This window comes from Ciconia boyciana, chromosome 1, assembly GCF_034638445.1.
Source record: "Ciconia boyciana chromosome 1, ASM3463844v1, whole genome shotgun sequence".
In the NCBI taxonomy this organism is placed as follows: Eukaryota; Metazoa; Chordata; class Aves; order Ciconiiformes; family Ciconiidae; genus Ciconia; species Ciconia boyciana.
The window spans coordinates 58,050,094-58,063,638 of record NC_132934.1 but is presented as its reverse complement, the minus strand read 5'-3'; the positions used below and the strand labels follow the sequence as shown (position 1 = coordinate 58,063,638).

Below are 13,545 nucleotides of genomic sequence, written 5' to 3'. Positions count from 1 at the left end.
CTATTCTCTCATTTAGGACTTCTCTTAACAGTATTTCTAGGAAAAGTCTACATGTTGAATAGTTCTAAAGAGTCCTTAATCTGTCATCCTGAAATAATGCATCAGTTTGATCTTTTTGGTGGCTGACAGAGGTGTAAAGTGAGGAAAGATTCCTGGGCCAGTGCCTGACTGATAATACACTCGGACTACTACGTGGTCATGCTACCAATAGCTACTGTTTCAGCAACTCCAGTCCACGTTTTCCATATTTTGCAATGTTTCCCTTACCTTCTGATATTTTTTGGAGCCTTGACAGCATCTGAGCCAGTTTCTGTTGTCGTTCAGCCAACTCTCCACGACCACTGAAATCCACACGGAAAAGTGCCATTACGGAGTCAATGATCTGCATTATAATTATGCTAGATAAGTAAATATAGTGAAAGAAAATAGGAAAACATATTCTGAAAGCAGTAAGCATACAAAAAAAATTAGTCTTGTACCAACAGCTTGAAGATACCAGCTTCCTCATGGAACTTGGCTGCTACATAGTCAAGCAATTCCATCTGATGTTCACCTGGTGGGAAGTACAGTTGCCAAATGAAATTAGGACCAGAAAGAGCTCTGAAGCAACAAAAGCCTGAATTTTGTAATTCCACTGTAAACATCTGCACTGTTTATATTTTCACTGCCAGCAGTTTTAAATCCAGTGCCCAGTAACAAGCTACCTCTACAATAACCAGCAGTGCCTGTGCTTCTGCCAGTTCCAGTTTCCACTTGCCCAGCTAACAAAACTTCTTTGTGAAAAGCTTCACAACAAAACTATGCATGAAGACAACTTTTTTGTGTGTTAAGAACTGAAAAGCAATATAAACATTTGAATTTAACGTTGAATTAAATGACACACAGAAGTTGTATTAATTATATTATTCATGTTCATATTGTACTCTCAAAGTAAAAGTCCCATTTAAAACTTCCTTGAAGTTTTAATGCCATGTCTTGTGACAGAGTGTGTTGGAGCTGTCCCTATAAAGTTCCATTCACAAGATCAAAGAGCATTTTTAGAATTAGCTTACATTCAGGCAATCGTGGTTACATTAACTGGTGCTTCTCTTACTAAGATGCTACACTGATACTCATCATACACATGGCAGAGTTCACTTACTGTTGTGGCAAACTGCAAAACTTTATTGTTTATGTAGTGCAGCTGAGCTGGAATTCTTACACTGAGCATGTCTGTTCAGTGTACAACACCAGAATCAGAAAATGGAAGCAAGCTTACAACTTCTTTTGTTAGCAGCGAAACATTCTTTATGATCCTCAGTGGGCAATCTCAGTTAATAAACTGAGAACTATTAAAACGGCAGCCTTAGAGAAAAAACATAGATATCATGGCAGTTGCAATAATGATCTTACTAGTATATGCACGTGCGTACAGCACGTTGTCAAGCACTGCATCATGGTCAACGTTGAAGCGATCAGCAATGTCACGAAGACGGTCTGGTCGGCTGACATTAGTCAAAGTTAAGGATTTCTCTTTGTACAAACCATGCTCTGAAAATAATAAAACTCCATTCCAAAATAGAACTATGGAAAAACAAATAAGAGAATTTATTTTGATCTTAGAGAAGACTGACTTTTTCTCTTCACACTGTCCCACATACCCTAAAGATAGTTTAGGGCTCACAGTGATAATTGTTTTGTGTTTAGGGTTTGAGGCAGGGGGGGTTGACATATGGGTAGCTCTGCTCTAGGAATTTAGCTGTGAGCAAAACCTACTTATACACAGTCTACCACAGATATGAAGTGTTAAAAATAGTGTTTAGTATTTCGATTAATTTCTCTTGAAGTAAATAGAAAAGCTTCTATCACCTGTATCATTATCAGGAAGGCATATTAGATCTCAAAACAACCAGTTAAAAAACATCTGTGTCCTAACTCTAATTTTTCCAGGTTGGATTAGATCAAATGACAGAGAAAAAAGTCACTGCCTTGTGGGCCACTACACACTAGGCTCTCCGGGCTTTCTGTGTCAGTCATAATATTTTAAATGTATGAAGCTATCTGGAGCCTCCTGCTTGCTTATAACATAATGAACCATCTTTCCAGTTCATCCTACCTGTAGCTTTCAACAGTCCAAAAGATACAAAGTGTTTTCAGTATCTATGAAGATAATCTTTCCACCTGTGTAGCCATTTGGTCCTGGAAGCTGAGCTGTCACTACAGTGAATCATAGAAGATCAAAATGAAAAGGCAAGAAAAATATTTTCTTACTCGCTCTATTATTATTTTTAAATAAAATACGACTGCTTATCCATATCACAAATAACCACCAATTGTAATCAATGTGGAAATCACAAGTATCTCAAATCTTACTGCCAGCTTGAGAAGAAACTCAAGCCACTTTTCTCGATTTGGGATCAGACGAGATTTAATTAATGGTGTCAGAATTGTGTTTTACTCAGTACCATCACTAAATCTGTATGTTTTCTATTTAAAATAGGTAAGGATATTATTAAGAAGTTCTTGTGCACAAAGCATCCTCTTAATCCTCTGCCCAAATTAATGTTATTGATTTAGTAGTGGAGGTTTCCACCTGTAACTCGTGATCAAAAATTCTTTGGATATGAATTTTTCCTGATACGTGAATAGTTCCTGATTGTGGGTTTAGTCTCTTTGGAGTGAATAAGCTAAAATACTCAATTCATTCAGTTGTAACCATTCATGCAAAAGGGTATGACTCTGCTGATCATTACACTGTACTAAACGGAAGAGGCCTTATTTTTCCAGAAGGTGCCATAATTCCCTTTGTAATATAGGGTTCATTTAAGGGAATATTTGCCTACCCATTGTCTGGTAACTATAATCCAGCAGCATTAATAGTTACATTAGTTATTATTTACTACTATTTACACATTGAGGGATATCACTGGGAAATCAGGGTCCTGCTGTATTTGGCACTGCCTAGATACGGCGACTGCCAAAGTCTTTGTTTAGCCAGTTACTGTCAGCCAGCAGTATCCTTTCAGTGCCCTTTCAGAACGCCATATTCACCAAAACCTCTTGAAACCAGGAAATTAAAAGAGTTGCTGAGAAAGAATCTTGCCTTTGCCCTTTTCTGAGCAATGCCCCTGTCCACCTGTAACCCGTATTTGTGCTCTGCTTTTCCAGGTGGTGTGCTTCACTGGTTTCCCTAAGACAGTCTATTATCTTCTCTCTCCTTATGGCAAAACTTGCATTAATGTGAGCACTATTAAAAAGTAATCGTTGAGTTCTCTACTCAAAGACAATTAATGGAGGTAAGAGTCACCAAGGTCTGTTTCCCTGTACTTCTAGAGATAAAAAATTCTGACTTGTCTCTATGTGCTTAATTCTGATATAGTTGTAAAGAATGGAGAAGAAACGGTTGTCTGTTTTAAGGTAGTACACCTACCACAAAGGGTGTGAGATAGCTGGGTTTTGCCTGTCCGGAACTCTGTTAAATAAAGAAAAAGGGAAAAAAAAGGTCAGGGTTTCTTTTTCTGAGTTTCCCCGATTCAGGAGTTACTGCAGTTAGAAACACTCTTACTTACAAAATTCACCTCTATCTCTACCTTTTTAAATCATTTAACCCCAGTTTATAAATCATATTCTGTGCAGTAGAAATGTGTTACATGAAAAGCAAAACTGAAATGCTTCAATTTGATCATGCTTGACTGCTAAGGTCATTTATTCTTTTCTGTGTAGAAGTTAAAACCACATGGCACCTGTGGAAAAGTGTTAATTGAGGGGGGGGGGGGGGGGGGGGAAGAAATGGTTGATTCCACTGACCTGGCCCAGTTTCATTTTCAGTAAAATGATAAAGGAGAGGCTTATGAGTTTATTAATCTCATTATATCAAATCATGTCAGTCTGCAGTTTACCTTTTCTAGAGGGAATAGTACTGTGTTTTATGAACTCTTATTGTTGTTAAAGTGTTAACCATTAACTGATCAAATTTACTTTAACAGTAGCTTAATTATGATTTCAAAATCTTGTATGAAATGCAATGTATCCTAAGTGTGCATAAATAAAATATCTTTTGTGGCAGTTTTGTTACTGGAAAGGAACACAGATTGCATCAGGGGAATCTTTCCTATATGACATGTTAGTAATAGTATTAATAATGCTATGTTGTACTGAATCAGCATGCCCCAAGTCTAATGATTACTCAGCTCAAACTTAGCCTGCAAGCAAATGAAGAGGAAAAATGGGAAAACACTGAGAGAAGTGAATTCTTTCTTCTTACCTTCCTGCAGGTACTCATCTTTATGACTGCAATGTGATAAGTTTGATGGAAGAAATCCAGCTTGATTTAAAATCTAAACTAAGTTGCAATTCTTTGTTCATTAATACTCATTTAATGTGATTTTCTCACCTCCAAAGGCCTCAGTGATTGCCATGCTTTCAATCCCACCACCCAGAAGTTTACTGGAGAAAGGGAGAGGATTATGATATAGTTAAACCCACAAAATCACAAGAGGAAAGTAAAAAAGAGAAATTTTTGCTACTTCAGGAAAAGTTATTTCTGCCCTAAAGCCCCTCACTTGATGCATTAAGTGCAGGGCACTAAATGATCACTGATTCATAAAGAATTAACTCTGTCTCAACCTTCCTTTCTGTGTGCAAGAGAAAGATCCATAGAAATTATTACTGGAAAGAAAGAAAAGAGAAAATACCTTTGAAAAGATAACATTCCATAAAAATATCTCAAGGGAGGTCTTGAAGACTTACAGTTTTGACCTGAGACCTGCAGGTTGTTTTGACTAGGTGAAAAAATGATGATACGTTCAGGATTTCTGGATGCAAACTCTGTTTATTTACAATGACTGTACAAAGTCCAGTTTCCCCTCAGAAAAGGAGTTGGTTTTGTTGCTCACTGATGCAGGCATCTTTGAGCCAGCACTAGTTTCAAATACGTGTCCTAGGAATATTTGTTCCTTTATATTTTTGTGTCTCATTAAAGGCAATAAATATGATTATTGGAACAATTTGGACTAAGGAAGGATTTAAGTAGAGATCAGCTTACTCAAATTCCTGGCTGCCAGTAGTAATATGAAATACCATCTTCCGTTTTTCACTGTACTCGAAGGCGGTCAGGAAGCCTGGTTCCTGAGGAAGACCAAAGAGAAGACGAGAGGTTTATTTTAGCTTTAACCTGAAGGTAAAGTGCAATATCCCACATAAATATCTTCTCTCCACCCTAGCCTCATTTACACAGGTTGGGTATGAAAAGCACCACAGCATTTGTCTGGTTGTTGTAGAGTATTATTCCTTTAGAGTAATGAGCAGAATAATTTTCTAAATTATCTTGATGATGTGGTGAAAAAATCTGTTGAGAGACATGTTGCACAGCATTTTGGAGAAGCCAGCAAAAGTTTAAACCATCAGGAAAGTGATTGACTTACAATAAGCTTGTTTGCAGCTTCTTTAATCTTGTCCACTTTGGCCTCTGAAAGCCCTTTTACATTGCACAGTGCCCGTCTTGTGGTCATCTGGATTCCTTTGATCGTGCAGATCCCAACTGACTTCAGTTTTTTAATATCTGCTACGTTCTGTGAAGAAGTTCCTTTCTGTGAGTACTCGTGACAGTTAACAACTAGAAGGCGAAGTAAATCTTTGAAACACATTTTATTATACATTCATACGTATGTGTATTTTCACCAAGAAAGAAATATATTTACAGTACTCTCTGTTCTGACACCAACAACAGAAAATTTTGAGTAATATTGGTGTGAGGGATCATGGTGCAGAGCTATCCTGGTGCTTTTGAGAGAAAGGTGTCTTGGGTCCAGTTGTATTTACTTGTCCCTGTTCAGTGCCAGTCTTTCTAGATCCGAGCTGGTAGTAAAGAAACAGTATGGATTATTTCAGGTAGTGTGGAGCCCAGCCTAGTAAACCCTATAACAATCTGTCCTTGGTCTCTTAGAACAGATAATCTGTAAACCAGATAATCTGATGGTGGATAATTGGGAGCTGACTCTAACTGCTGTGCTGTTTCTGCATGTTCACACTATGTCCACTTTGAAACATACGTATCCTCCAGATCCAACCAACACTTTGGCCTGGAATGAACTTACTAGTTTTTCATAAATTGGGTGCAGCATTACTTCAGTCAGCACCCTACTGACACGTTTTGCCTCCTCTCACCTCATTTTATGATTCTGACATCACTGGAAACATAAAGGCAGGCAACAGATTACTCACAAGAAAATATACCATGTGCAAGGTTTGGGATAATACTTCAATTTACCATTTCCAGCCAAGTTTTTTCCTTGGAAAAAACTATGAACTGGATGTATCATCTATTTATCTAGAGCGTGTGGGTGCATACGGCATAAGAAGGGAGGGGGTCAGAAATTAGTCATGTTCATTGGGAAGCTTATTTCTCATCCTGTGATATGTTTTTTGACTATTACATTAATAGAGATGGATGAGGTAAAATCAACCACAAATAAAAATTACTCTTCCACCCAGAATAATATAATAACCAGCAATATAAAAAGGATTGAGCTGTTTTATTGTGTTTTTCTATTAAGACAACAGACTACTGCTGCAAAGATCTTTTTTCTAGACCAAAACTTTAAATGCATTACCCTGCTTCTGCATTTCTTCAGTTGCTGTCTCTTTCTGGTCACATCAACCTTAAGGCTGTTCTGCATGACAAGTCTCTGCATGGTAGACCTGGTTATAGAAGTTCTTGTTCTCTCCCTCACTGATACAACTTTCACCAACAGCTTCTGTACCAGCCAAGGTCCTAGGATATACTCCTTCTTAGACTATAGTTCAATACTATGAAGTGTTCAGCAGTACTCCTGGCTTAACACACTGGCGTGCCTGCCCCCTTATACCAGCTGCTTGTCCTGATCCTCTACCTGATGTTGCAGCCCTGTCCCAGTTGTACGCCTCTGAGGTGGAAAAGGGAGCAGACTGAGAATTTACAAATAAAAAAACGAAACCACATTTTTTGTTGTGATAATTTTTTGACTAATTGATTCACAAATCCAGTTCACAAGGTGACTACAAAAGCAGATGTGCCAGAAGAAGGGATAGCATGCTGCAGCGGCAGGAACACACTCAGCAAAGGCTGCGGGGTCACAGCACCTTAATTCCTACCAAACACTTTTGAACATCAAATCACAGCCTACGTTGTGCTAATCTGACTCTCTTTGTGCCCACACTGTCAGATCTAGTAAATATTTCTCTCTCCACTCCTAGGAAAAAAATTCTAAACCAGTAGAAACTATTTCTTTAAGCAAATGAATTTAACAGATATGGGTCATCATATGTTCACACAAAGATTTTAACTGGCACAGCTGAGAACAAAAATTTCCCCTGGGATGTGGGAATAACTACTTGGAAGGAAGAAAAAAAAAGAGAAAAGGAGCAGGAAACCCTTATTAAGCCAGAACAGCCTAAGTCATTATTCTTTATTTTCAAGTTCTTTTGTACCTTCGTATCATTCTTTGCATACCATGCCTCATTTAATATTGACAGGCTAGTACAGCTCCCTTCCAGCTCATGAGGTCAGCCTCCATGGTCAACTTGTTAAATTTTTAACACAGGAATTTGTGTATTTTTCCTATGTCACTTCATAGTTAGAGCTCCCAACCTCGTGATCCTTCTTCGGAACTCTCTTTAAAACTGTCAATGAATTGCCAGTAAAAGAAGTTGACAACAATGATGCTGCTGACATGCTGAGCCCAGTAACTACAGTGCTGAATAATGCTGTCTCATTGTGTCTGTGTCCTCCCCATCTGTATCTGTCTGTAGTCATTCGGGCAAACTCAACTTTTTATTCTGCTTCTATAACACTGAATCTAATAGGGTTCTGATCCATGAGCCAGTCTCCTGGATAAACATATAATAATAGTAATTCAAATAAATAGGTGACATTTATGTGATAATAATGATGAAGATGATAACGATTACAGGAATTCATATTTGATGAAGAAAACTAACCACTTATTTCTCTAGCTACTAATATTTTCTTCACTCCCACTCTACCCCCTTCACCAGCATGCTGAAAATAGTATAGCAACAATTGTCACCGTGTAATTTCACAGGCACCAAAAATGCAGGAGTAATTACAAAGATTGGCAGGAATGGGAAGTAATCTATCACACAGTTTTCAAATAAATTAGCAAGTAGTTGGTTTTTCAAGAGTGCTGGGTGCTAAATACTTTGAATATCTTGTCACTTTATTTAGAAATCTGATGGGAATGAGATTTTCTGAAAACCTGTCTTATCACCAAAGGCTAAATTTGTCTTCATGTGACTGATTTAGAATTTATTGCAAGGAGGAATTTCAGTTATTTGTATCAATGCGTATAGGCTTTTGGAGAAATGACCTTACAATAGCTTTATGTGGGCAATTCTGTGTGGTAAAGTCATTGCTAATACTTACAATTCCGTGCTTCTGTAGCAGGTCAATATCCTGAAAAAAGGATTCCTAAAAAAAAAATAGCAGAAAAAAATAAGAATAGATTTTGCTTTTTCTTGTAATTACATCTATCTCACTAGGTGTCTGTTTCAAATTTGTAAACATTTAAATGATTTTCCCTAATAATACATAACTTGTTGGACTACCCAAATAAGCAAAGCCATAGTGAGCCAAGAAGGCCTACACATTTCTTATCGCCTTCTTCATAAAGTGTATCTTCACAGGCAAGCAATCCTCTGCTGTGCTAATAAAACTTGTGTTACGATCATCATCATCTTGATTTTTTCCACCACAGTTCCTCAGCCTTTTCAGGCTGATGACCATTCCTTGGAAGCATAAAATTAACTGATCGTCCCCTTGCATTTAATATAGAAGTGTAAAAGATAAAGAAATAATGATAATCCCATTAAAAACTGTGCATAGCTTTTGAAAGGTTAATGACGAGCACTTGAAGAGCAAGGCTGTGCAGGGACTAGGAGAGTGAGGTTTTCTTGGTATTAGACTGGAACAAAATTTTAAATGCATTGAACTCCCTGATGGTCTTTGGGGACCTCCTGACTCTCCATAGATTTCAAAACACCATCAAAATACCTTCAAACAACATTTGCTGCACATATTTTTCAATGAACCGTGAATTTACCTCATCATCCTGGTATCCTGGTTCTTCTTGGACTACTTGATCCTCCATGGCCTTCATCATTGAAAGAGCAGGCAATAAAGTATTGATCACTACTGGGAAATGCAAACAAATATAGTATTGGGGTGGCAGTAAATGAGTAAATGACTGTAAAAGGACTTTTAAGAAGTCCTTGAACTACAGAACCTTCTCAGCATGCCATCACATATGGATTTAAACTCATATTCTGCTGCCAACTCTTCGTTTTCTGACCTACCAGACCAAAAGGAGAAAATCTGCTGCGTTACTCTCAGATGAACCAGTTTGGCTAGAAAGGGTTTAACAGGTATTAGGAAAAGAGATCTCATTCCCTTGAGAATCTTGGGTCAGAGTATGAGTTTGGGGGTGGGAACATTTTAAATTATTTAGAATTAGTGGAATTTATTCTGGTAAGAAAGTTAAAGGAAGTCTGTATTTTTATAACAAAAGTCAGCAGAGCTGCAGACAGAATGGGTAGTGGAAAGGCTATGCAACATCTTAGCTTCCCCATCTTTACGTGACAGGAAGCCCACAGAACAGTGCTATTGAGAAGGCTACAACTCCTTAGTCATGTATCTTGAAAGTAGACTATAAAGCTGTATTTGTTTTCAAGTTCTGGCTGGAGTTCAGAATACATAATAAATGCTGAAGATGTGCAAGTAACACCTGCAAGATGTATGCTTGCATGAAGATAATAAAAAAAGGGTAATAATCATCTGAGGCTTTTATTATGCAAAAATATACACAGAGAGCTTATTTCATGGTTAACTTGCCATGCCTGTACTCCAGTACTGCTTCCCTGCCCTCTTTATGTGACTTTCTCTAAGCAAGGCCTAAAGCCAGAATAGGCACTTATCAATAGTAGGGTCAAATCAAAAGCAACATATTATCTCCTTAAATTTTATGAATGCAAGAAAAATTAATACAAAGGAGTTCCCTAGAAATGTGACCTTATAATCTGCTCTATCAGTTTTGTGATTTTGTAAATTGATAGATTGCTTCTGTCTTAATTGTGAGCTTGCCTTCACTGTTCTAGCTATGGCTGATCAAAAGTTTTGTAAAATACCTCATCCAGATGTGTATCTATGTTTGCTTGCTCATCCCGGTTAATAAAATCCATGAAAGTTAAGACGGGTTTATTATGAAACTACAAGATGGGCTATGTCTATCAGAGAATGGGATAATTTAGACTAAATATCTGCAAATATCTTTTTTCAGCTTCTAAATGGATACTTAAGGTCTGCCTAATTTGCTTGCAAGAATCTTGTGTATACAGAAGATGGGAGAAGTGAGAAAGAAAATATTATAATTTTAGAATGATCTTATTTGGTTTTGGAGTGAAAATACGATGGAGTAACTTCTGTTAGTATTTAATGTAAATATTCCTATAGTATCAGTTGTTTCTGTGTCAGGATATATTTCATTTCTATTTCAGAACCCTGACAATTATGGAATGAGAAATCATGCCTTCACATCATGCTTTATATCAATCAGAAAAGTAATTACAGTAAAACATTAATTAAAAAGTACTTGAAGAGATTTAAAAAACCCCTTAGCTTCAAATACTGAAGGAAGAAAAACAAGTAATGCAAAAGGCATTACAGTTGTATTACAATCCCCTTATCCATTAAAAATATCCTCCTGAAATGCACATAATCCTGCACTCCGAGCACAGCTGAACAGGTCATGGGGTTGTTCTCCTACTCCCCATCCTTAGGCAACTGGCATCTCACAGCAGAAAAACGAGGCAGACCCAGACCTGTGCCTTTCCGCGGGCTACGAGGGAAAACGGAGAAATTGTACCACACCCTACTAAAAGCTTTAGGGATGAACGAAGTCCTCTGTTTTAGTGGAGAGTCTTCGTGTTGCTGCTGCGTTGGCGCACTGAAGACCCAGAGGATTTCAGCCTCCACTGCCTGCAATGAACCAGATAAAAGGGTGAAAGTCTGAGACAACACAGCAAATCCATGAAGAAACGCGGATCTTTGTGAGGAAACACACACACTTTTGTGCCACCTCGGGTGCCCCGACCCTGCTGTTACCTCCCTGGGAGCTATTAATTAGGATACGTGAGCAAGACCTGTATCCACAGATACGGACTGCCGGCGTGACAGGGACCTAGCCCCAGCACATAGCGTTGGGTTTAATGAATTGATTTTGAACTGACAGAAACATCTCAGCTGACTTGACTGGAGCGGGGTTTGGGCCCCACGTGAGGGGCAGGAGTCGATCTGACCTGCCCCGAGGGGCGCCAAGGTGGAATTTCACATCTCTTGACTCAGAGGAAAATAAATGATTAATCATGTATCAACACACCGATTTATTTGGCTTTTCCTTGCCAGCTGCCCTTTCAGGGGATGTAAATTTCTGTTCCCAAAGGGTGAGGCACCGCAGAATTTCCCTCCCCCGTCGAACACCAAAATTCCCCGTCAAAATTACAACCGTAATTAAACCACAGCTCATCCCCGGGCACCTCGAGTGCTTGCAGTACCCCAGCCCGTGGGGATCTGAGCTCCCTAAACCAGCCCCGGCTGCAGTGCCTGCCCGTCTTCCTCCGCCTGAGGGAACAGACCCGCCGCTCCCCGCCGCAGCGGGGGCGGGGAGAAGCTGCCCTCCCGCCAAAACGAGGCGGCCGCGAGCTGCCTGCCCGCTCGCGCCTGGGGTCCCCGCGGCCGCCAGACCGCCGTGAGGGAGGCGCGCAGGCTCCTGACAGGGATGGGGACTGCCCCTTTCCTTACCCCCCCGCGCTGAAATACCGTTGAATTATTGTCTTCAATTACTTTGTCTTCTAAAATTTATCAACTACTGTATTTGCCATCTCTGAGGAATATTGGATTACCCTTATTTTACAGCTGGCAGACAGGCTTAATTAAAAACATGGAGTGGCATTGGTTTGGAGGACGTTCAGTTCAATACATCTCAGCTTTATTTTACCGGGGTGCCACACGTACGCTTTCCTAAACAAGGCACACAGCATTTTTGGATTGGATGGCTAAAACCTGTCAGAGAGCATCTGTTTCCAAAAGCTGGAAGAGAAATGACTTGCCTGAAGTCACAGGACAAGAAAATGAGGCTGAGTCATATAGATGACTTAATCTGCCATTTTAAAAGGATGGAAAAGGTGCTTTTTAGGATATGAACACTTCTACAAGTCTGCAGTCTTCTTGGAGACAGTATTTGGAAAGCAATCACCCGTTTTAGCTCGCCTCTGGTAGCACAGTGGGTGCGGGACTGCATGTAAAGGAGACGTGGGTGTACTCTGAGCACGAGGAGTTGCTGGCTGCCCCTCAGGGTCACTGCCCCGGTAGGTGCGGGGTTTCAAATGGCAGACAGGATAGGAGCAGCATCTCAGACTGTTTCAAGGGACTTGTGAAAACTTCCCCACCCTCCACCTGTGGGAGATTAAGAGCACACACGAGTGTCATCAGTGCTAGCCAAGTCAGGAAACCAACCAACAAAACCCGCAGCCCCTAACCATCATCAGCACGCCACAGGAGTGCTCGCAGGGTCCCCATTTGAGACATCAAGTGATTTATGTAAGTACCTAAAGCCTAACTCTGGGTGCCCAAGGCTTTGTCTATACAGAGTGGCTGGCACTGCTTTTGAAAACTGTATTATTCCGCAAGAGCTATTCCAGAAGAGCACTTAGGCCTTAAAAGATGAATTGCTTCACAAAGTATGCTTTTATTCCAGAACAGAATGCACACGCCGAGAGTGATCCTTCTGGTGCTGCTGAACAGCTCTGCAGCAGCTAATGCCTTTGTAAACAACCTTCCCTCCATTATCCTTCTAGTTCGTAAAATTGTTCTCAGAGGGGTCAATGAATGCATGGAATCTGAAGATCATTTCCCATCCCAAAGTGCTACTTTGGGCAATAAATTACATTCTACATCTCCAAAATGTTGTGTGATCATTAACTGCTCATTCGGCTTCCAGCTGGCATTGTGCAATAACCGCACATATCCCATCACATTACACACCAGACAGTGAGTCAAGGCATCCCAGAGTCTGCTCCTTCCCTCTTACAGGCTCTGCTGCTGACCAGCGCGCCTCCAGCTGCAGGTCAGGCACTGGCAGTAAGGCACACCACTGTGATGGGCATTTCTTCTCACCTGAGATCTTATCCCAATTCAGACAAGACAAGAGCCAAGTCAAACCACTGCCATAAAAATACTAAGTATCCAGCTGATTTTCTCATCCTCGCAAACCATTTTAATCCACAGTTGCAGTGGGGAAGTCACATATGTTTGTTTTGGTTGGTTAGTTTTGGTTTTGATTCAGATTTATGTGGATCAAATGGACTAGAGTGAAATATAAAAGCTAATGCCTTTTCTGAACTTTCAAGTTGGCAGTTTGCCTGTTCTTAACCAGGACAGAATAATCTGATATTTGGCCTCCCAGAATGTAACCCATGAAGATTCAGCCTGGGATATGAGTATACATTTATGCCTGA

General features: G+C 39.8%; 1 protein-coding gene across 17 annotated transcripts in view; it reads right to left on the bottom strand.

The window, feature by feature from the left end:
• DMC1 (DNA meiotic recombinase 1) overlaps positions 1-13,545 on the bottom strand; it is a 33,940-nt gene that overhangs the window by 2,759 nt on the left and 17,636 nt on the right. For 14 of the 17 annotated variants that reach the window (XR_012043696.1, XR_012043694.1, XM_072869105.1 and 11 more), the window contains 11 exons: positions 10,901-11,008; positions 9,078-9,169; positions 8,402-8,446; positions 5,403-5,549; positions 5,024-5,106; positions 4,373-4,425; positions 3,410-3,451; positions 2,124-2,196; positions 1,393-1,484; positions 480-553; positions 268-382 (listed from right to left, as the gene is read on the bottom strand). Coding sequence is in view for 15 of the 17 variants with exons in the window: in XM_072869105.1 (XP_072725206.1) it covers positions 268-382; positions 480-553; positions 1,393-1,484; positions 2,124-2,196; positions 3,410-3,451; positions 4,373-4,425; positions 5,024-5,106; positions 5,403-5,549; positions 8,402-8,446; positions 9,078-9,137 (784 nt within the window). In the remaining 2 variants the exon portion in view is untranslated. Of the gene's footprint in view, positions 1-267; positions 383-479; positions 554-1,392; positions 1,485-2,123; positions 2,197-3,409; positions 3,452-4,372; positions 4,426-5,023; positions 5,107-5,402; positions 5,550-8,401; positions 8,447-9,077; positions 11,357-13,545 lie in introns of those variants that run through there. The other 3 variants (XM_072869109.1, XM_072869186.1, XM_072869104.1) reach the window with 3 other exon arrangements.